Here is a 21,755-nt window from a genome sequence, read left to right on the forward strand (position 1 = left end):
GAGTGTTACTTCTCTAAAAAAGACATCCAGATGGCAACAGACACATGAAAAGATATTCAACATCAGGGGCGCCTGGGTGGCTGTCGGTTAAGTGGCTGCCTTCTGCTCAGGTCATGATCCTGGGGTCCTGGGATTGAGCCCCACATCCAGCTCCCTGCTCGGTGGAGAGCCTGCTTCTCCCTCTCCCTCTGCCTGCCACTCTGCGTACTTGTGCTTTCTCTCTATCTCTCTGTCAAATAAATAAATAAAATCTTAAAAAAAAAAAGAAAAGATATTCAACATCACTCATCATCAGGGAAATGCAAACCAAACCCCAATGAGAAATCACCTCACACCTGTCAGAATGGCTAAAATCAAAAACTCAAGAAACAACAAGCATTATGAGGATGTGGAGAAAAAGGAACCCTTGAGTGCTGTTGGTGGGAATGCACACTGGAGCAGCCACTGTGAACAGGATGGAGGTTCCTCAGAAAGTTAAAAATGGAAGTACCCTACGGTCCAGTAATCACACGACTGAATATTTACCCCTCCAAATACAAAAACACTAATTTAAAGGGATACATGCCCCCTCATTTACTGCAGCATTATTTACTATAGCCAAGATATTGAAGCAGCCCAAGTGTCCAACGATGATGAATGGATGAAGAGGTGATACACACACACACACACACACACACACACTCACACACACACACGCATGCAATGAAATATTATTCAGCCATAAAAGAGAATGAAATCTTGCCATTTGCAATGACATGTATGGAGCTAAAGATTATAATACTAAGTGAAATAAGTCAGAGAAAGACAAATACCATATGATCTCATTCGTATGTGCAATTTCAGGAACAAAACAAATGAGCAAAGGAAAAAAAAAAAACAAAAAGAGAGACAAGCCAAGAAACAGACTTAACTCTAGAGAACAAACTGATGGTCACCAGAGGGGAGGTGGGTGGGTGGATGGGTGAAGTAGGTGATGGGGATTAAGGTGTACACTTGTCGTGATGAGCACTGGATGATGTATGGAATTGTTGAATCATTATATTGTACACCTGAAACTAATATTACACTGTATGTTAATTATGCTGGAATTAAAATAAAAAAAATAGGAAAAAAAAGTGCTGGAGTGTTAACCTTGAGAGTCCCAATCTGAGCCCTTTGATTTGTGAGTGGTGGGGACAGTCAGTGAGAAAGAGGAAGGAAGTTCACAGCTGTCCTTTACTGGACATGCATTGGTATTCGCAGCCTGACTATTACTTCCGCTTATATGAAGTGCTGGTAGTTCACGTGTCCAGTAGAATTCTGCAGTCCTAAAAGGGTATTGTCTTACCAACAGCAGATAGCTCCTGTCTTCCTTCTAATTTGAAAATCCGTATCTCTGTCCAACCACCCTACTGGTTCGATAGCAGAAAATGCATAGAAAAATCTGGCAGGTAGAGACTTTAAAAGCCCACATTTATTTATTAATTTTTAAAAAATCAGTCAGCTAGAAATGCATCATCTCCCCCCAGTGGCTTATAGATTTTTGTGTGGAGTGCATAGTCACTCTAGATTAGGAAAAAAAAAAAACAAACAAAACACAAAGAAATAATTTTTCTTCAGTTTGTTCTCAACCTTTTAGGATTTTGTCCTCTGTAGCTATAAACTGGTTTTATTCTTGGCAGTTTAAACAATGTCAAATGAAGGTCTGGAAAGTATTGAAGAAAATTGCCCAGTGTAAATGTAGAGATAGGTTTTGAGTACAGGTAGGTAGTTTCATAGCCCACACTTGGGTTTACTTCTGCACTTGCTCTTTGCAATTTTGTGGCAGGTTTTCCAATGTCCTGTTCAACATACTATCGTAATAGATCTCTTCTGGTACAATTTCTTTCAGATAGAGGCTCTTAATGCATACTTCTCACAGATAAAAAATTTCCAAATGCTGCAGTTAGCAGAAGAAAGGAAATTGTCCTTGAGATATCCACAGAGCTGGTCAGTTGATTGGAGTGTCTGTATTGGTGATCTGGAGAAGAAAGTCAGTGAATCTGACATTAGGTATGGGGCTTATAGTGATGTTCTTGTGGGTAACTGATGAGAGGTGGGTAGCTTTTTCTTTTGTTTTGTTTTAACATGGTACCCTCCTGTGGCACACCCCCTCTTCAGTAATAGCGGTATTTTCTCTCAATAAAAATATGTTAACATAATATCAAAAACCTCATATTAAAGGAAATACATACACAAAAATAGGCTCTAACTTAGGATCTCTTCCCTGACTCTTAATTCTCAAAATACTAAAGCACCTAGTCCTGTTCACCAATCTCCCTAGCTCTATCTAAAAAGCCTAATAGGGAAAAATAAATAAATAAAAGTAAAAAGCTTAATAGGGAAATCTCTTAATAGTTACTATAATTTCTTTCCCTTAGCACTCGCTAGCCATTAAATAATACACAGGAAACATCCGTGATAATTACATTGTTCATTCAGACTCTCAAATTTTGGTGTGAATTGTGCTAGAGTGTAATAGCAGGAGGCTGAGAAGTAGGAAGACTTGGAAGCCATGAAGCTACTCTGAAATTACCTCAGTTTTGATTCCAGTCAAAAGCCTGTGAAATTATCATGCTGGCTACGTCTTCTGGAGAAAATCTGAGGTATAAAATAAAATAAACTTTGGAATTCCCTCATGTTTCTACTTTTTCTTGTAACATTTTTCTCAGGTACTTACAGGTGAGGGGAAGGAGAGGAGCCATCTTCCCAAAGCCAAGCTCTGCTGAGTCCATCCTGAGACAGCCCCACCCAGTAATCATAGCCTCTTTTGACCGTCCTCAGGCTGCCAGTGATAAAGTCCTAGAAGAAACAAGACCTGAACAGTGAACTGAGGGAAAAACAACAACAAACTGTCATGAGATATAAAGTGTGGCATTTTGCCTAGACAGACAGTAGTGGGAACTTGAGAGCTAGAGAACAAGACAGAGGGTTTTTAAAAGAAGCGATACATTTTATAGATTTTTTTATTGCCATATGATAGACGGGGTGTTGAGGACTATGGGGAAAATAGGCATCTGGTATTAAAATAATCTTAGACTCAGAATTTGACAGAGAATATATGTCAAAACAAGGTGTTATAACCTTCATTATGAGGAAAAGTAAAAACATCCTTGACATCATAGACCACATAGATCATTCTTTCCCAGCATACTTCCATAGTTTAGGAGTTTCCAGAGGCAACTTAACTGTAGGCATATTTTGTTAAAAAAATTATTGATTTTTGTCACCAAATTTGCACAGAAAAAATAGTGTAAACCTGTAATTGTTGTAAGTCCAAGTTGCCTTGGTTTACTGCATATCCTTAACATATCCTTAAACTGTTCTCTCATTATTTTTGGAAAAATAAACTTTAATTATTGAGTATAGCAAGCACACATTTTTAATAAGGTCAGAAATGTGTAACTGTGTATTCTACCTCACACTTATTTATGGGTAAAAGATTTCAGGGAAACACTGTTTAAGATGTTTGTTAAGATGTTAGTAAAGCAGACTTAATGTCAATTAAACATTTCATTTAGCAAAGGCTTATTTTTATAGACCTCGCCATTTCATGACATCCCTTCCCTTTTTATACTTCTGCTTTTTCTTTTGATTACAAAATTTTTATTGGTTGTTACACTTCCCAACAGCATTGAAAATAACAAATTTGAAGCATATACAAAATTATAATATATGTATATCTTGGAGTGAATTAACAAGTGACAAGATGGTATTTCCCTTATTCCCTCTCCTTTTTGATTAACAAAGGACATACCACTAACACATTCCCCTTGATTTCTGGAGAGCTTCCTGTTTGTTTTTGTCCAATCAAAAGGAAAATAAACCTTGGTAATTCCTACATTGTCTCTTTTAAACCCTTATTATATACAATAAATATATTTTTGTTATAGAATATTAAGAAATTCTGTAGAATTAGAACCAGTCCTTGCTTTTAATGTGTACCAGGGTATTTTCAGAATGATATGAAACCATGAGACGCTGTTTACCATTTCTTCTTTGCTGTCTATTTGTAGAAGATTAGAACCCTCCTTCAAACAGTCCTCTTTACTGGTGTGCCAAAATTTCCAGTTTTCAAAGACATGGTAACAACTTCCGCCATTCTGAATCCAGTTGTCTGGACAAGGGTTGCAGTTATGGGCTTTGAATAGAAACATTTCCCTTTGTTAAAATTATTATAAAAATATTAGTAGCCCATCTCCTCAAAAGAAACCTTTGTTCCGTCCCCAGCGAAGCTAACCATTCATTGTAACCAAATGATTCAGATGCATTGGTCCTTACCACAGAAAGATTTCTACATTTCCAACAGCAATAGGTCTGTAAGAATTAATTTAAGATAAAATTAATTTCAGAATTTTTTTTCTGAAATTGTTCCTCTTCTATAACAACTGAGTTGATGATTCTATTTTTATAAATCTTTCCTCTCTTTAAGCTTACATCATGTATAGTCTTCATTGTTTAATATTGTTTCGTGTCTGTTAATCTTAATCACCCAATTTAGTTGGAATATATGCTGGACCATTAGGCAAGCTGATAATAAGTTTCAAGTTGATCTGTAAATTCTGAGAGTTAAACATGAAAATGTTTCCTACAGAACGGACAGAACAAATAGCGCACTTTGAGGGCTGATTTGAAAATATGTGGGTGAGGAAAATTGGAGAAAAACATAAGTGACCAATTGGCTTATTTCAGGACTTGGATGTAATGTAGAAGTAAGCCATATTGTTTAATCAGTTTTATGAAACTTGTCTTAAGAAAGAATGTATTCACAAAAGAATTGTGCTCAAGACTATAAGAGGGGGACCAAAATGCAAGAACTTGACCAAGTGTTTCTTGCCCAGAGGGAAAGACACTGAAATTTCCAGAACTCTACTTTCTAGAAAGAGACCTTCTATTTAGGGTCACAAATAGTTCATTATCAGTGTCCAGGGCCTGGCTGTTGAGTTATTTAAAGCTTTTCAATATCTTTTGTTTGGAATCTATGCTAATTTGTGTCTTGACTATTGTTAAGGCAAGACTAGGCAGCTGAAATTTTGGAGGACATATTAAATTTGTAGGTCTCCAAAATGGATATTGCCATTGTCTCAAGGTTAATGGCTCAGAGGTGGGGCTAATTCATGCTTGCAAAAGCCTGTTATATTTAAAAACACTGTTGGGCACCCAGTGATTCTGTAAACATTTATTTGACTAAATTTCACCCAGAAGGTATGTTTTTGACCTCTCTCATTGGTGATTATTTAAATGATATCCACTACAGGGACAATTAATGTCAATTAAGTAAACATAGAATACTTGGCGAACTATACTGCACGTAGAAATAAGGCTGTTTTAGGTTTAAGATTCTAGTGAGAGATGTAAAAGATAAAACTGAAGTAAAGGCATAGAATTTTTAAAAGAGTTGAATCCTACATTGTTATAATTTTATGGTAAATACTCTGATTTTTTAAAAAATGATTTTCCTGCTCAAAGAGATATCTAAATTTGAATCTAAAGCAGTATTTAAACTAAGTATATTGAAGAATTTAGGACTATAAAGATACACTTATAAATTTGAGTGATTGGCTAAAACATAAAATGCTGCTTAAAAAAAAAAAATCCAATCTGCTACTCCCACACATTTCCCTTTGAAATTTGAGTGTATGTTTTTTAAATCTGCATTTCTTGAGACATCAGTATTTTCCACTTACTACTGAGATATATAAATATATAAAAAACATTGAACTGGAGTGTGGATTACAATTATGTCCCTCCCAATTTTAAAATTCTGTCTGCAATTTTGCAGACAGTAAAATGTGCACCACTGTTTCTTTTGAGGAATTGGTGCCTGTATTTGTATCTGTACAGTGGAAACTGATTTTATATCAATTACCTGAACTGAAAGAGTTTTGCATCAAGGTTCGGCAATACTTCATCTGAAGGTCATGGTTTCTCTTCCATTGTGTGAAATTCAACAGTGCTCTGTTCTGATGGATGAGTTTTTCTTGCTGCTTCATTGCAATAGTGGATACCTGGAACACTTCAAACAATAAATAACAATCATTTTTAACTAAAAATACTGACAAATTAGAACAAAGTAATTCTTCCATACAGACTAAGGACAACTACAAATTACTGATTATTTTTGTGACTTTAATTTGCATTAAGGTTTTGTTTAAAACTTACACTGTTCAAGAATCAAAAACTTTGGGGTGCCTGGGTGGCTCAGTCGGTTAAGCATCTGCCTTGGGCTCAGGTTGTGATCATGGGGACCTGGGATCCAGCCCTGTGGCTGACTCTCTGCAGGGAGCCTGCTTCTCCTTCTGCCTCTGCCCCTCCTCCCTGCTTGTGCTCTCTCTCTCTCTCTCTCAAATAAATAAATAAAATCTTAAAAAAAATTTTTTTTTAATTAAAAAAAAAATCTTCAAAGGATACAGAGCAAAAACCCCTTTGCCACCTGGATGCACCCAACTCCACTCGCCTGGAGCGTCAGTTTACGAATTTCTTTTTTATTCTTCCACATGTATTTTGAATTTTACAAGTAAATGAATATAAAATGCCCTCTCTTTATACAAATAGTAATGATCTATTTATATGGTTTTTAATATTTTCATATTTCATATTTTACCACTTAAAAATATATTTTAGACAAAATTCCATGTCAGTGTATAAAGAACTTTCTCGTTCTTTCATTAAAACTGTATCAGATTCTATTGTATGGATATTTCATGATTTATGCTAGTCATTTCCTACTGACTTTTAGACTATTTCTAATCTTTTGGTATTCCAAATACTGTAATAAAAAACCTTAGTCAGACATAATTTCACACATATGCAAGTATATTTTTAAGAAAAGTTGCTAGGTCAAAGTTTATGTGCATTTAAATTGTATTAGATATTTCCAAATTACCCTCCACATAAGCTGTTGCAAATGGTGTTTCAACATCATTTGAATTTGCGTTTCCCTTTTTATGCTTGGTGTTGAAACTTTTTCTCATATATATAAAAGTCTATTGCATTTCCTTTTCTATGAAGTGTATAATTATATATAAGATATAATTATATATCATAATTTTTTTCATTGGGTTTCTGGTCTTTTCATTATTGTTTTATATGAGGTCCTTCTTGGGCTGTGGGAATGCATTCAAACAGGCCTGGGCTCAGCCTGAACAGTGTTTCTAAAGTTCCTGCCTGGCACTGACCTATGGACAAGGTATGAGACATACTGATTAATAGTGTAGCTTTGTAATCATCAGTCTGAGGATTTTTTGGTCAGATGATGCTAGCTTGTCAGCATTGTTTACTGATGCCATATGACTGATGATTTGCCCCTGGTTACAATGAGATCCTGAGCAGTCTCTGCTGTCGAAGCTGGTTACCTGGAAGAAATATGCCTATGTGGGGACACCTGGGTGGCTCAGTGGGTTAGGCATCTGCCTTAGGCTCAGGTCATGATCCCGGGGTCCTGGAATCAAGTCCCACATTGGGCTCCTTGCTCAACAGGGAGCCTGCCTCTCCCTCTGTCTGCCTGTCATTCCCCCCCTGCTTGTGCTCTCTCTCTCTCTTTCTCTCTCTGACAAGTAAATAAATAAAATCTTAAAAAAAAGAAAGAAATATCCTATGTGGTCAGCATAATATAAAAATTACCAAGCAAGACTCCATTTTGGGCTCCCTGCCACCAAAGTGTTTTGTGGACATACACATCAGTGGTTCCTGACTCAAGAGAGAAATTTTGTCCTGAGGAGATAGTTACAGAGCAAGGACAAAGTACTTGTCTGTACCTGGCCTCTCCAGACCATATCCTGACTTTAATGCAGTTCTTAAACTGCATCCTTTTCTTGTAATAAACTGTAGAGTTGTAAGCATTGTCATTTCAGGTTGTGTGAATCTGCTTTAGCAACCAATCCTGTTTAACTGATTGTGTTAGTGCACTTGCGTTTGGGTCAACTTAGCTTGTGTGTGATATGAGCCACAAGTTTCCCAATGTGTCTTTTGACTTTCCTTGTGGTAATTCACCCCACATACATCAGATGCTTTTTGAGTCATTTTGAGCAAAACTCTTACACCTGAGATCATACTTTTTACAAGCATATTTCACTTTCATATTTTGATGTAACTGGAATGTATTTATTTTTTATTTTTTTAATTATGTTATATTAATCACCATACATGACATCATTAGTTTTTGATGTAGTGTTCCATGATTCATTGTTTGGGTATAACACCAAGTGCTCCATGCAGGACGTGCCCTCCTTAATATCCATCACCAGGCTAACCCATCCCCCACCCCCTCCCCTCTAAAACTCTTAGTTTGTTTCTTTTTTTTTAAATTATATTATGTTAATCACCATACATTGCATCATTTGTTTTTGATGTAGTGTTCCATGATTCATTGTTTGCGTATAACACCCAGTGCTCCACGCAGAACGTGCCTTCTTTAATACCCGTCAGTTTGTTTAGCTGGAATTTATTTTGTTGGAATTTATGCGGTATGACTTCCAAATTTTTCCCCTAGATGGCGACATTGTGGTCTCATATCATTTACTGAATAACCCCCTCCTCATCCTCTTTTAATTGTTACCTTTAGCTTACTGTAATTTCCAATAAACTACTTTGATATATTTCTATTATTTTAATGATATTCAATCCACCTGCTTATCTATTCCTAGGTCAGTACCACACTGCCTTCATTATTTTAGATTTATAATTTATTTCAATATTCGGCAGGGCCAGTCCTCCCATTTTCATATTATTTTCATATTTTTTGTAGTTCTTTCCTTATAAGTCTGACTAGCTTTTTAAGTCAGTTCTTTTTTTTAAGCTTTTTTTTTTAAACTTAATTTTTTGGACAGAGAGAGTACAAGCAGAGGGAGAGGGAGAAGCAGGCTCCTCATTGAGCAGGGAGCCCGATGCAGGGCTACATCCCAGGACCTCAGGATCATGACCCGAGTGCAAAGCAGATGCTTAACCGACTGAGCCACCCAGGTGTCCCAAGTCAGTTCTTTTTAAAAATCATTCTATAAAGTATCTATTCCTATTTTATTAAATATTTTTCTTAACAAGGATATTGATTTTTCTTTATGCTGATTGTTTTTTATAGAATTCCTTGAACCTATGGCTTAATGTTTTTAATCAATTTTGGAAAATATTCATGTAGTAAGTCTTAAAATAATATTACTTTTGTCTAACTGTCTCTGTCTTCTTCTTTTGGGTCTACTATTACAAATATACTAATCTTTTTCAATATGCTCTATGACTCTCACCCTCTTTTCTATATTTTGCTCAAAAGCTATGGACAATGGATGGTTATGCCTTATCCATCTGTGGGTGGTTCAAGTAATCCCGGCTACTAGTGGCTTGGATTATGTTCCTTCTTAGCAAAAGGTTGGATGTAACCAGAGTGGGAGTAAGACAGTGATGTTATTTATTTTATTCTATTTATAATCTGGCATGTTTGGAGATACCCTTTTCCAAAATTTTGAATTTTGACGAACTTTTTCTAGTTAACTATATTCTTGAGGTTATTGCTCTTTTGTTTATTATGATCTGAAAAGGTTGTACTACATAAAACTGTAATAAAACTGTAGAAAGGGAAATGAGACTTTTCTTTAGTTTCTCCTTATATGGGAAGCAATGTACCGTGCCTTTACTGGTGTTGGGCTTGTAATCAATTTGCAACAAGTGAAGAATATAGATTAAACAATATATTTACTTAGGGGAATATAAGACAAAAGTTTTTAAAACCCCCAAAATAAAAGTGTTTATTATATGATGTTATATGATATATCTAATTGATGAATTAAGAAAATGAAAAAGACGGGGCGCCTGGGTGGCTCAGTCGTTAAACGTCTGCCTTCAGCTCAGATCATCGAGTCTCACATTGGGCTCCCTGCTCCGCAGGAAGCCTGCTTCTCCCTCTCCCACTCTCCCTGCTTGAGTTCCCTCTCTTGCTGTGTCTCTCTCTGTCAAATAAATAAAATCTTAAAAAAAAAAAAAAGAAAAGAAAATGAAAAGGAGTAGTAAAAACAAATGAAAAAATCCGATTTGTTAGAAAATCTTTTGCGTATAGAGTTTTGGTAGGAAAAAACAATATACAAAATAGTAGGAAGAAAGCAAGAAATTACTTCTTACATTTAAACTACCATTCAAATAACAGCTGTTAACATTTAGTTTATATCTATTGAAATTTTTTTCCATATCTGTATGTAAAAAATACATCTATTTTACATATAATTTTTATAAAACTACATTTTTCCATAACTGACTTTTCAATCTGCTTATTTCATGGGAAAATATCACATAACCATATCTCCGTGTTAGTAACAATAGTTCTAGAAGACTTCTTTAAATTACTGCAGAGTGTTCTTTTATATCAATGTAGCATGATTAATTTTTACCAGTTATTTTATTGTCAGATATCCATGGATGCACTTTTGATGGTATATAAGAATAATTTGTAATTGACCCATACATTACTTTGATATCATATTTTAAACAGGATATAGATTTCATTCATTACTCTTTGTCAGAAACATGTCCGTGTTTTTACTATGTATATTAAATTATATACATCATATGTGGTTATATATGTAATTTAAATATTAGTATTGACCTTTCTCTTACACTGAAAATTTTCATGGACAAAACATTTAACGTTTTTTGTTGAAATGGAATGATGATTAAGATGAAATAATTATTAAAAATTAAAAATTAAATGATTTTTATAACTCAAAATCTACTGGCTATAACATAATCTATAACTAGCAAGGACAAGCAGTTAGTTAGGAAATTTGAAGTGAACAAACTGCTTCTTGTTTAACACAACTCTTTTGTTTCTGTAACTGGCTTTACTTAATAAAATCCCTTTGAATGTTTTGAGAATGTATAAGATGACCTTGGCAAGTGACAGGATTGGTAGCAAAAAAATGAAAGTCACTATACTTGAACAAAAGCCAAATGGTAAAAACATTTTACATTTGTGTAGTAATATTTAAAAGTTTTAAAAGTTTTTTTTATTTATTTTTTTTAAATATAATTTTTTGTTTTTTTTTAATTTTTTAATTTATTTATTAGAGAGAGAGAGAATGAGAGATAGAAAGCACGAGAGGGAAGAGGGTCAGAGGGAGAAGCAGACTCCCTGCTGAGCAGGGAGCCCAATGTGGGACTCGATCCCAGGACTCCAGGATCATGACCTGAGCCGAAAGCAGTCGCTTAACCAACTGAGCCACCCAGGTGCCCAAAAGTTTTAAAAGTATTTATAACTATTAACACAAAACAAAAGAAAGCCAAAACTTTTATTTGTAAGCATTTTCCAGAAATTACTGAAAGATTTAAATACTTTATTTTCTGGCCGGCTTTCTTTTATCCTCATCAGAATATTTTCTTCCCCAATTTTTGTTTTGGGAGTTAAAAAAAATTGTTTAAAACATACTACATCCACGGAATTACCACATTAAAAAAATAAATAAACACTGACATTGTCACCCCTCTCCTGACCCCATTTTTAGTTACTTCTTATATATCCTTCCAGTGTCACTTGGCATATGAAGAAAATACCCGTTTTCAATCAAATTGTGGGGTAGTGTATACATTACTTTAGAAGTTTTCACTTGAGGATGTATCATGAAGACATTTACATATCAGTCCATAGAGAGCAGCTGCTCTTACTGCTGTTGCTTCTCCCCCTCCCCCTGTCCTTACCCCTTCTCTCCCTCCCTCCTCTCTTCCCCTCCTCCCTCCCCTCACCCTCCTCTTCCTCCTTTTCTACTTCTTCTTTCTCCTGCCCTTTCTTCTCCTTTTTCTTTTCCTCCTTCTGTTTCTCCTTCTCTTTCTCTTCCTTGCTTCATGGTATTCCACGATGTGGATGTACTATTGTTAATTTAAATGATCCCTTAATGAAAGGCATTTGAGTTTTTCCAATCTTTTTTTTTTTTACCCCATTGTTATACATGCGAGTTCTTCTATAGAAAAAGTTTCCAAAAGTGGGATTTGTGGGTCAAAGTTAATTAGTACAATTTAAAATGACCTAGAGTTTGTTAGGAACATGATAATTCATCTAAACAGATTTCATGAACTACAGAGATAGACAAAAGTAAATATATATTGGACAGCAAGTTTTTTGAGGACATGGAAAAAATGTAGAGTATGCTTTTATGAACATCCTTAGTATGTACAATGTGCTTTTTGGCTAGGTAATAACTGGTGATTGGAGACTACAGGTTCATTTTTATATAGAGACAAATTCTATATCCCAATCACTTCATGATATTGCTTTAAGTACTACATCTTCAGTTAATCTTGTTTTTAATTGAAAGTGTTCTTTATACTTCATTTGTTTTATCTTCTTACCCCAAGTAGTTCATATTTATAAAATAGCATTTAAATTTATCATATAGGTGTGATATTTAAACCATATCTTTTGATATTTGCAATGCCAGTTAAATATGAATTCTTGTACTGTCATTAGAATGGAGCCCAGCAATATTCTGTTCAAAGTGCCCAGGTTTTAGAGAAGAAACTGAATTATTAGATGTCAATTGACTTATTTGTTAGTTCTCTTTCAACTCTGCAATCTATTTCCAGTTTGTCTGTTTGAATGTGAGTTTCTTAAAAAAATGGACTTGCATTTGGTTTCAATAATGCATTTTTATGTGAAGCACAGAGGGAGTATAGGGTGAGATAAGGAAAGCTTTCTGGAAGTGCTAACATTTGCTGTGAGCAGTGAAATTTCTTTTCAGGTGATAAAGTAAAAATTATTTATTGAGCTTCTAGTAATTCTTAAAACAATTTTCTTTTTTTAAGCACTTTTTAAAAAAGATTTTATTTATTTATTTGAGAGCGAGAGAGACAGAGATAGTGAGAGAGAGCACGAGGTGGGAGGAGAGGGAGAAGTAGACTCCCCGCTGAACCGGGAGCCCAACTTAGGACATATCCCAGGACCCTGGGATCATGACCTGAGCCGAAAGCAGATGCTTAACTGACTGAGCCACTCATGCGCCGCTTAAAACAATTTTCTACGAACAATCAGGAAAATAAGCTCATAGCTAACATGAACAAGATTAAGTTTCTTGTACTTTGTGGAAGCAAATCTGATCTCTTCCTCATTGTAGACTTCTGATCTTTCGAACTGTAAGAGACCAGCTAAAGTCTCCTACGTACAGAAATGATTTGCCAGGGCATACGAAAGGGAAGAATTATCTGGACAATAACCTTTATCTCTGTCTTTCTAAGCATATTTCTTAGTATTAGCATGAGTGATAATGCAGGTTATTAGTTTTTTTGTTTGTTTTTTGGAATTGCAGCCTAGTAATTATATTTTATAAAAATTTCACTTGCCATATATGAAAACATGTCTTAAATTTACACTAAAGGAAATAAAGAAATGTGATTAAAGGGACACCTGGGTTGCTCAGTCACTTAAGTGTCTGCCTTGGACTCAGGTCTTGATCTCAGAGTCTGGGATGGAGTCCCGCATTGGGCTCCCTGCTCAGTGGGGAGCCTGCTTCTCCCTCTGCCTGCCGCTCCCCCTGCTTGTGCTCTGTATCTCTCTCTTTCCACAAGTAAATAAATAAAATCTTAAAAAAAAAAGATATGTGATTAAATATGGCCTATATGAAGTGCTCAGATTTGCATTAAACTTATTAAATTCTACTTTGCCTAATATAAAGTGAAAAACTTACTAAAATATTCTGCATAAAGTTTAGAATACATACCTATTTAGAAAAGAAAGAGCATTATACTGAAATCTTGTTAGTTGCATCCTTTAGCATGCTAATATGACTCACAAATTGAATAATAATATAAGTAATTATTTGCATTGTTTTCCCCAAAGAGACTCTATGGCATTAGAGTTAGGTTAAACAACATGCAAATGAACCTTAAAAGTTATTAAAAGTGGAATCCAAGGGGCACCTGGGTGGCTCAGTTGGTTAAGCATCTGACTTAGGCTCAGGTCATGATCTCAGGGTCCTGGGATCAAGCCCTGAGTGTGGTTCCCTGCTCAGTGGGGAGTCTGTTTCTCCCTCTCCCTTTCCCTCTATCTCTCCCCCTACTCATGCACTCTCTCTCTCTCTCAAAAAATAAAAAAAAATAGGAAGCCATTATTTTACATCAGTTATATGCATTTACATGTTTCTAATTGATTTTTCTATTTATAAATTATGACATTTTATTTATAATGATACACATACACAGAATTGTATAGAAAGCTACATGCAGTGTATATGTATGTTTGTAAAGTATATGAAATATATGTATATAGATTATTGTGAATATATCCTTTTGTACTTACACTTGATCCCCAAGAAAACAGAAGTTGTTACTGAGCCCACGCAGAGAATACATGAAATCACCATCACCAGACACCATGCTCCTGAACAAGGCATAGAGGCAATGACACTGAGTTAGAGAAAGTAGGTGAAAGAGATGGGCCAGAGTGAGACTAGACTGAGAGAAAGAAAGAATGAGCATTCTTACTAGAGAATCCTAGAGGCCATGGGAACTGTGGTAACAGGAAAAAAAGAATTCCAACTTTTTGAAATGCAAGTTATAACTTGGAACACCTTTTTTTTTTTTTTAAGATTTTATTTATTTATTTGAGAGGGAAAGAGAGCACACAAGCACACAAGCAGAGGGAGAAGCAGACTCCCCGCTGAGCAGGGAGCCTGACATGGGACTCCATCCCAGGACCCCGGGATCATGACCTGAGGTGAAGGCAGATGCTTAAACGACTGAGCTCCCCAGGCGCCCCAGAACACCCTGGATTTTGAAAGATGTCAAATCCAATAGGTTAAGTAACATACTTCTCTTATCCTCGTATAATATCACAACCTTACTAACTAGTTACTTGTATTCTTTTTCAACAACCTTTTAGAGACTATAGCAAACCAGGTAGCAGGCTTTTATTTTTGAAAGCAGAAACGCTGGGGTGCATCTCTCATCTCTTTTCAGCACCACTTGAACATGATTGGTTCAGACATATTTCCTTTAAACATACAATTTTGAATGAGGAACACTTTTTTTCCAGGTAATTTTGCATCTATTCAGGGAAAAAAAATGAAGAATTTGTGATTTGTTATATTCTTAACACTAATCAGAGAAAAAATAAAAGTTATCTTTGGATTATGTGGTAGGCTGAATGATGCCCCTGTCCCAAGTGCCCATGCCCTACTCCCTGGAACTTGGAAATATTACCTTATGTGACAAAAGAGACTTTAAACTGTAATTAAGTTAAGGATCTTGGGTTGGGGACATAATCCTGTTTTATCTGGGCCTTTATAAGTGAGAGATCAGTGGTCAGGGTGCTGTATGATGATGGAAGCAGGATGAAATTTGAAGGCATAGCACTGCTGGCTTTGAAGATGGAATAAGGGGCCAAGAGCCCAAGTGAAGCAAGACACACAGCCCCAGAAACTGGGAAACACAAACAAATGCATTCTTCCCTAGCTAGAGCCTCTAGAAGGAATGCAGCCCTGACAACAGCTTGCCCAGCGAAACCCACTTTGGACTTCTGATCTTTCGAAATGTAAGATAATAAATTTGTGTTGTATTAACCCCCCTGGTCTGTGGACATTTATTATCAAAATAATAAGAAGCTAATACACATGTTAAATAAGAATACCAGAACTGATCACCACAGCACACAGCTCCAGGCTGGCAAGTTTTGTCCATTTTTCAACCTATGTTTTCTCTTTATTTCCTAGTGTTTGTCAGGTAATTTTCAGGGAGTTTTATGCAAGAACTAAAATAATAAAAAAATATATGATTTCTTTCATTTGTCTTCCAAATCCCGGAATGCTTTGTCTTTCCAGCAAGAAAGAGGGAAAAAGGTACTATATATTTGTCAAATCCATTGCTCTTTCCCTTTGACACCTTTACTTACTCTTACACATCACTTCGTTATTATATAATGCACATTATCAGACCCATATGTGGGTTATCTCATTAGAAAAGTCACCTTGGGCTCATCATAGAACCGGAAACAAAGCATAAATTGCAAAGTCTTGGACTAAATAATCAGAACTGGTTACCTGAATATTTGGTGGAAGACAGATGTTTCTGGTAAGGGCTTGGTGTTGGATCATCCCACTGAAGAGAGGTGTATGTTTCTTCCTCCTGCATGTCTGAGATGCTGTGATAGGTAAGGCACTCCACCCGAGAAGCTAAGACAAATATGTCTTCTTGTGGTAGGAGCACGTTCGTGAAAGAACTGAAATTGGCTACTTCTCACACCGCTGGGAAACTATGCTTGGGTTTAAGGGATGCAGTAGATGTATCTTCATCTAGAAAGTAGAAGTTTATGAAGTTTAAGCCAATGTACAACTTGTTAAAGAAGGAAATGAGAAAAGAAACTGAACTTGAAATGGCCTAAAGTAGAATAGGTTATTGCTCTGGGTTCTGAAGTCCAGCAGATGTTGAAGGTGATAGCACTGGGTTATTATCAAGATAAAAAGAATAGGTGTGCAAACAATGCACTTATATTTTGGTACAGGACATGAAGCATGTGGACGACTTAGCCAGCAAAGACTTGATGTTAGCTCACATCAGACAAGCCATGGTGAAGAGCTGTAGATCATTGTGTATCCTTAAACAAAAAAGCTTCTAGGAAGGGATTTCATCCCTAAAATAAATTTGCCCACTCTATTAGTTAAGGTAATGTAGTTTCTGTGACAAGGAAGTCTCAAAAAAAACCCAGTTGTTTAACACAATAAAGATTATTTCTTGCTCACATAACAATTTAGCTCCAGTAATCCTGGTTAGTGGAGAGATTTCCTCCAAATGGGACCCAAGCTCCTTCTATCTTGTGAGATATTGGAGTCCCTTAGAAAGGAAAAGAGAAGATGGCAAATCCACATAGGCCTCTTGAAAGCCATAACCTAGAAGTAACATGTATCACGTCCACATCCACTAATGTAATGCCCTTGTTTGGATCTAAAAGGCTGGGCCTGATAAATGTAATTTTTGCCTGGCTAGCAAACTTTTGATGACAACTTTACTCTAAATGAGAAGCATAGATTATTTAGTGGATAGATGGCCATTTCTGTCACATCCTGTGACTATAGCATTAAGAAACTTGATATTTTAATCATCATTCACATACTGGCCATTTGTCCTTATGGCCAAAGGTCACGTCTTGGTAATTTATAGTTTGCAAATCTCAACAATCTGCAAAATTGCAATGTTCTCTTTTGTTTCAGTATCTCCCTGGATCAATCATTGATCTCTATAGCAAAGGAAAACAAATGACATACTCAAGGAGTAATCTCAGGGCATTGAATGAAGACACTGTTTGTAAAGTTTGAGGAAAGATTAACTGGAACAAAAAGAGGTGGTGAATTATGCGTTGCCACGATGTTATCACTCCTACGCCTGAGGAGTTAAGGGGAGGGCATCTGATAAGGGCCATGGCCTAAGGTAGGGAACATGCAGCCTTTGCCGAACATGGCATGGTAGGGAGAGAGCCAAGGGAATGACGAGTACCCTGACCACTCTCACCTTTCACCCTTTGATTACTGCAAGTACTTCTCAATAGCTAAATTAACTGGAAGCCAGAGGAAAATTGCCCCAAATAGTGCTGTTCATTTGAGTTCTGCCTCACAAGGCACAGGGTGGGGTTGAGAGGATCTCAAGGGGTAAATGGAAAATATCCAGCAAATTCTCCAAATATTTCAAATGATTTTCATGTGACCTGAGATTCTGACCTGAAAAATAAAGTGACTTAACTCTCTGCAGACTTCATTATGTAATGATTTCTACCTTGAGGAGAAAAAGAGGAAGAAACCATAAGCATACCAAATATGCATTAAGACTAATGTTGGGAGCACAGGAACAGAAATTTAATGAGTTGTCATCAATTTCCAGGTGCTCTCAAATTTTATCAGTGCTAAATATCAAGCTCAGAAAGATCTAGTTTATATCAAGCTCAGAAAGATCTAGTTTTCTCTAATATGGCATATTCTCTGATAAATTTCTTTGGGGGAAACATTGGGCTCTTCCAATAAGGAACTAATGTTACTTGCTTTGCTTTTGATGTTTTAAATCATACTACATGTTACTTATTATTCATTACATTCCAAGTACTGTTTCAAAGGGCTTTTACATGAATTACTGTGATTCTCAAAACAGCTCTGTGAAATAAGCACTGTTATGAGTACATTATAACTTAATTGTACACTGAAGCACAGAGAAGTCAAATTATTTACCGAAGTTGACTTGCGTAGTAAGTGGAAGAGTTAGTATTTGAAACTAGGTGGTCTGATCACGGAGCCCCTGCTATTAAAATCTGTGCTATTCTGATTTCATGGGTAAGACGATTTTGATATGAGTACCAGAAAAAAGAATCTTTGTAGGCACAGTTGGTTGGTTTACATTTTTTAATTGCATTTTTGTCACAAACTGAGATATTATTCTTTGAAATTTACTTGTGCCATATAGTAATATATAAATATATGTTTTTCCATTTGTGGGTAATAAAACACTAAAGTCCAGAGACATGGTTGGTTGTTTTTTGGATGATTTTCTGAATTACTATTTCCTATTCCATTTCTCTAAATCAACAAGTAAAAAAACAATAAAATAATGATACTATCCCCCAAAAGTCAAGATCTCAAGACATTTGAAGCAGAAGCAGAATTTGAGGTATCTGTGTTATTTTTCCTCAGCCCCCAAAATCTGCTTGTTTACTGATAGTCTAAAACAAGACAATGATTCAAGTGTCTGAGTATTAGTGCTCAAAGGTATAAAATAATACATATTTATTGAGTATTTATTACATCCTTGATACTCTGCTCAATGCTTTATATATTATATTAAATGATCCTCGCTATTACCTATGAGTAAAATAATAATAATATTAAGCCCATTTCATAAATGAGGAAACAGAGTAACTTAGCAAAAGCCACATAGGGAATAAGTTTCAATGTAATTTTTCTCAAAATGTATTAAAAACTACTTGATCAGAATCAAGTAGGAGAGCTTATTAAAAGCCCAGGTCTCAGTGTTTCCTCAACCTTCCAACTGAGAACCTTAAGTATTTGTTCTTGAGCATCTGTATGTTTTCACAAACATCTCAGTTGAGATGTTTGAGAATCATATTCATAAATTTTATTACTACCAATATAAGAAGAAAAAGCAGCTTCAGGGAAGCTGTGGGAAAGAAATGCAATTTTTGCCTGTTATCCTGTGAAAGGCTGCCTTGCCACATATCCATAAATACTTCCTGAGTTACTCAGCAAAAACCAAACATAGAACTGTCAGGAAAAGATAAAACATTTGTACTTGCTGTTTTGTCTACTTGCCTATAGGCCTTCTTAAGAAATATTTTCTTATTTTCAAACACTGTCAAGTTCCTTGCACAGAAATTTCATTTTCCTTCCACAGAAGGAAACTTTAATTCCCTTGCTGTAGAATCTGACCAAAGGTGGACCTGGAATCCAAATTATAATTGTGTAGTGTTTTACAGATTGTGGTGCTTCTCACATAATGAAAAGCAACTATTTTTTCTGTTTCCCGTGAGCCAGGAACCATGCTTGGTGCCAGGCATACAGCAGCAAATGGGAAAGCCATGATGTTGGCCTTTACGGAATTTCTGACATAGCTACTACTCCAATGTTTTGTTAGGTTGTACAGCTGTGAAGTAATGAGTGTTATTCTATTTGAAATATGAGAAAATGAATGGTAAAGAGGCTACATGACTAGCTGGTCCATGGTTGTACGTTAAGTAATCACACCATCTAGATTGTTCTACTGATTCCAAGTTTAGTATTCTTTCAGCTACCTTATGCTGTCTTTCAGACTTAGATATTTTGCACAACTTGAGTCAATTAAGTCCTAACCTTTCTTATTTCAATTTAAAGTGTATATGTTTATGTCTGAAGATGTGGTGAATCATACACCATGCTGAGATAATTAGGAATGAAAACAAGAAAGAAAATCCATGGAAACAGAACAATTGAGAACAAATGATCAACTCACAGACACAATTCTGGATGTATAAAAGAAGGGATGAAATCATCCCTTAGTATAAAGGGATATACAAAGAAAGGATGAGGTGGTATTGGTAGAAAAGTTGATGTAAAGATCACTCCAATGGGAATAAAGGGAAAAATAAGCAATTTTATGGCTAGTGAGTACTTCATCCAGATCTTTCATTGTATAATCAAGCACTTGTCTGTGACATCCTGCTCATCTCTGCATTAAAGTAGTGTGTCCACATTCACCATGCCTGCCTTCCTCTCACACGTCAAATGATGTTTGTTCTTACAGAAGGTCGGGTAGATTTTCCCATCATAAAAATAAGCACAGTTCATATTTTCTCTTTCATTTCCAGAAAGCTCAAACCTGTGAAAGGAAAAGGTAGAATGAGTTCCTTCAAAAGCCATATAAGCAGTCAACAAACTCTGCATGAAAGTATTTTGTCTCACAGAATGGGAAACAAAAAGTATGGGGATAAAAGTAAAAAACAACATTCAGATCATTGAGAAATTTTCCATCTGCTTGGGAGTATTAAGTATGTACAGCTGAGTAACTCAATAGCAATTTAGTACAGCATTGATTAAGCAACTAGTGAGCAGGAGCACAATAGGAGCCCAGAGAAAGAGATGGATGGGATCTGAAAATGATGGGAAAAGCTTTATCTTTTCATAGAAGATCACACTTTAGTTCTGTCTTGAAAGAAGGGTAGGATTTAGATAAACAGAGAGGAGATGGGAGAGCCCTGTAGGGCAAGTAGCTGTACAGAGTGGGAAGGAGCTCAAGGAAAAGAAAGTTGATTAAATATTTTTGAAATGAGGATTTATGTTGTAGGGTAGCAGAAATAAGGCAGCACACTCTACTGTAATTGCCTGTTAACTTGTCTATATTCCCCGCTGCATTGCTTATGACAAGAGAACAACAAATGTGTAGATCTAATTTATTCGCCAAATATCTATGGGATACCTACTACGTGCCAAATTTGTTTTGTGTGCCGATATTGACAGAGTAAACAGGGACACGGTCTCTTCTACTGGGGAACTTACATTATAGTAAGAGGATGTTGGTAAGAAGCCAACAAATAGAAAATTTCAGAGTGGTAAGAGTTACGAAGAAATGAAATGGTGTGATAATGGACTCGAGTGGGTGTGTGTGGAAGGAGGCTAATTTAGTTTGGGTAATTAAAGTCGACCTCATTGAGGAAGGGATGTTTAAAAGACACATGAGTCACAAGGGGGAGCCCATCATGGAGTTCTGGAAGTGGAACAATCTAGAAGAAAACAGTTAAGTACAAAAGCCCTAAGACAACAAAACAAGTTTAATTTGTTGAAAGAACAGAGGGTTCACCAGTTTGCCTGCAATATTGTGAATGAGGCGCAAATGATAGGAGAGAAAGCTCAAGATCTATGAAGAAGTCTGCTTGTACTTGCAGTATCCTTTGCTCCTACCCATAGTAAATACTTAGTATCTGTTGAATAAATGAATTGAAATGTTAAGTAATGATCAGGTTGTACAGGTTGTGGTTATCAGTTTTAATTTTAACTGGAGAGAACTTACAGTTTTTTTTTTTTAAAGATTTTATTTATTTATTCATGAAAGAGAGAGAGAGGCAGAGGGAGAAGCAGGCTCCCAAGGAGCAGGGAGCCCGTCACGGGACTCGATCCCAGGACCCTGGGATCACGACCTGAGCCGAAGGCAGACGCTTAACCATCTGAGCCACCCAGGCGCCCTGAGACCTTACAGTTTTGATATACAAGATGAGCAAAGGTCTTGAGATTGGAGATTGGAAAGGC

At 36.1% G+C, this 21,755-nt stretch overlaps 2 protein-coding genes across 4 annotated transcripts in view; both read right to left on the reverse strand.

Annotated features, from left to right (window-relative positions):
• Positions 1-1,431: 1,431 nt before the first annotated feature.
• On the reverse strand, positions 1,432-18,265 carry CLEC9A (C-type lectin domain containing 9A). 2 transcript variants are annotated; one of them, XM_025879637.2, is made up of 6 exons: positions 16,023-18,265; positions 14,285-14,365; positions 5,888-6,034; positions 4,008-4,159; positions 2,699-2,820; positions 1,432-1,999 (listed from the first exon to the last, which is right to left on the reverse strand). In XM_025879637.2, the coding sequence occupies exons 1-6, from the start codon at positions 16,111-16,113 to the stop codon at positions 1,867-1,869; spliced, it is 726 nt and encodes a 241-aa protein (XP_025735422.1). In that variant the 5' UTR covers positions 16,114-18,265; the 3' UTR covers positions 1,432-1,866. The 2 variants fall into 2 exon arrangements, with proteins under 2 accessions (XP_025735422.1, XP_025735423.1); XM_025879638.2 differs by lacking the exon at positions 14,285-14,365.
• Positions 18,266-18,351: 86 nt separating this feature from the next.
• Positions 18,352-21,755, reverse strand: part of CLEC1B (C-type lectin domain family 1 member B) — a 53,935-nt gene continuing 50,531 nt past the window's right edge. For both annotated transcript variants that reach the window (XM_025879635.2, XM_025879634.2), the window contains exon 7: positions 18,352-20,331. In XM_025879635.2, the coding sequence (XP_025735420.1) occupies positions 20,187-20,331 (145 nt within the window). In that variant the 3' untranslated portion in view covers positions 18,352-20,186. The remainder of the gene's footprint in view (positions 20,332-21,755) is intronic.

The sequence above is a fragment of the Callorhinus ursinus genome, unplaced genomic scaffold (genome assembly GCF_003265705.2).
Source record: "Callorhinus ursinus isolate GAN/ISIS: 27379988/994484 unplaced genomic scaffold, GSC_fseal_2.0 scaffold27, whole genome shotgun sequence".
In the NCBI taxonomy this organism is placed as follows: domain Eukaryota; kingdom Metazoa; phylum Chordata; class Mammalia; order Carnivora; family Otariidae; genus Callorhinus; species Callorhinus ursinus.

Bases quoted from the DNA above. Each gene is read 5' to 3' on its own strand.
- CLEC9A (XM_025879637.2), bottom strand. From the start codon at position 16,113: ATGCAGGAGGAAGAAACATACACCTCTCTTCAGTGGGATGATCCAACA. The intron at 14,366-16,022 runs GTAACCAGTTCT...TGCCTTGTTCAG, and splicing joins GTCTTCCACCAAATATTCAG to GAGCATGGTGTCTGGTGATG. The intron at 2,821-4,007 runs GTAAACAGCGTC...TGTTTCTTCTAG, and splicing joins TAGACAGCAAAGAAGAAATG to GACTTTATCACTGGCAGCCT.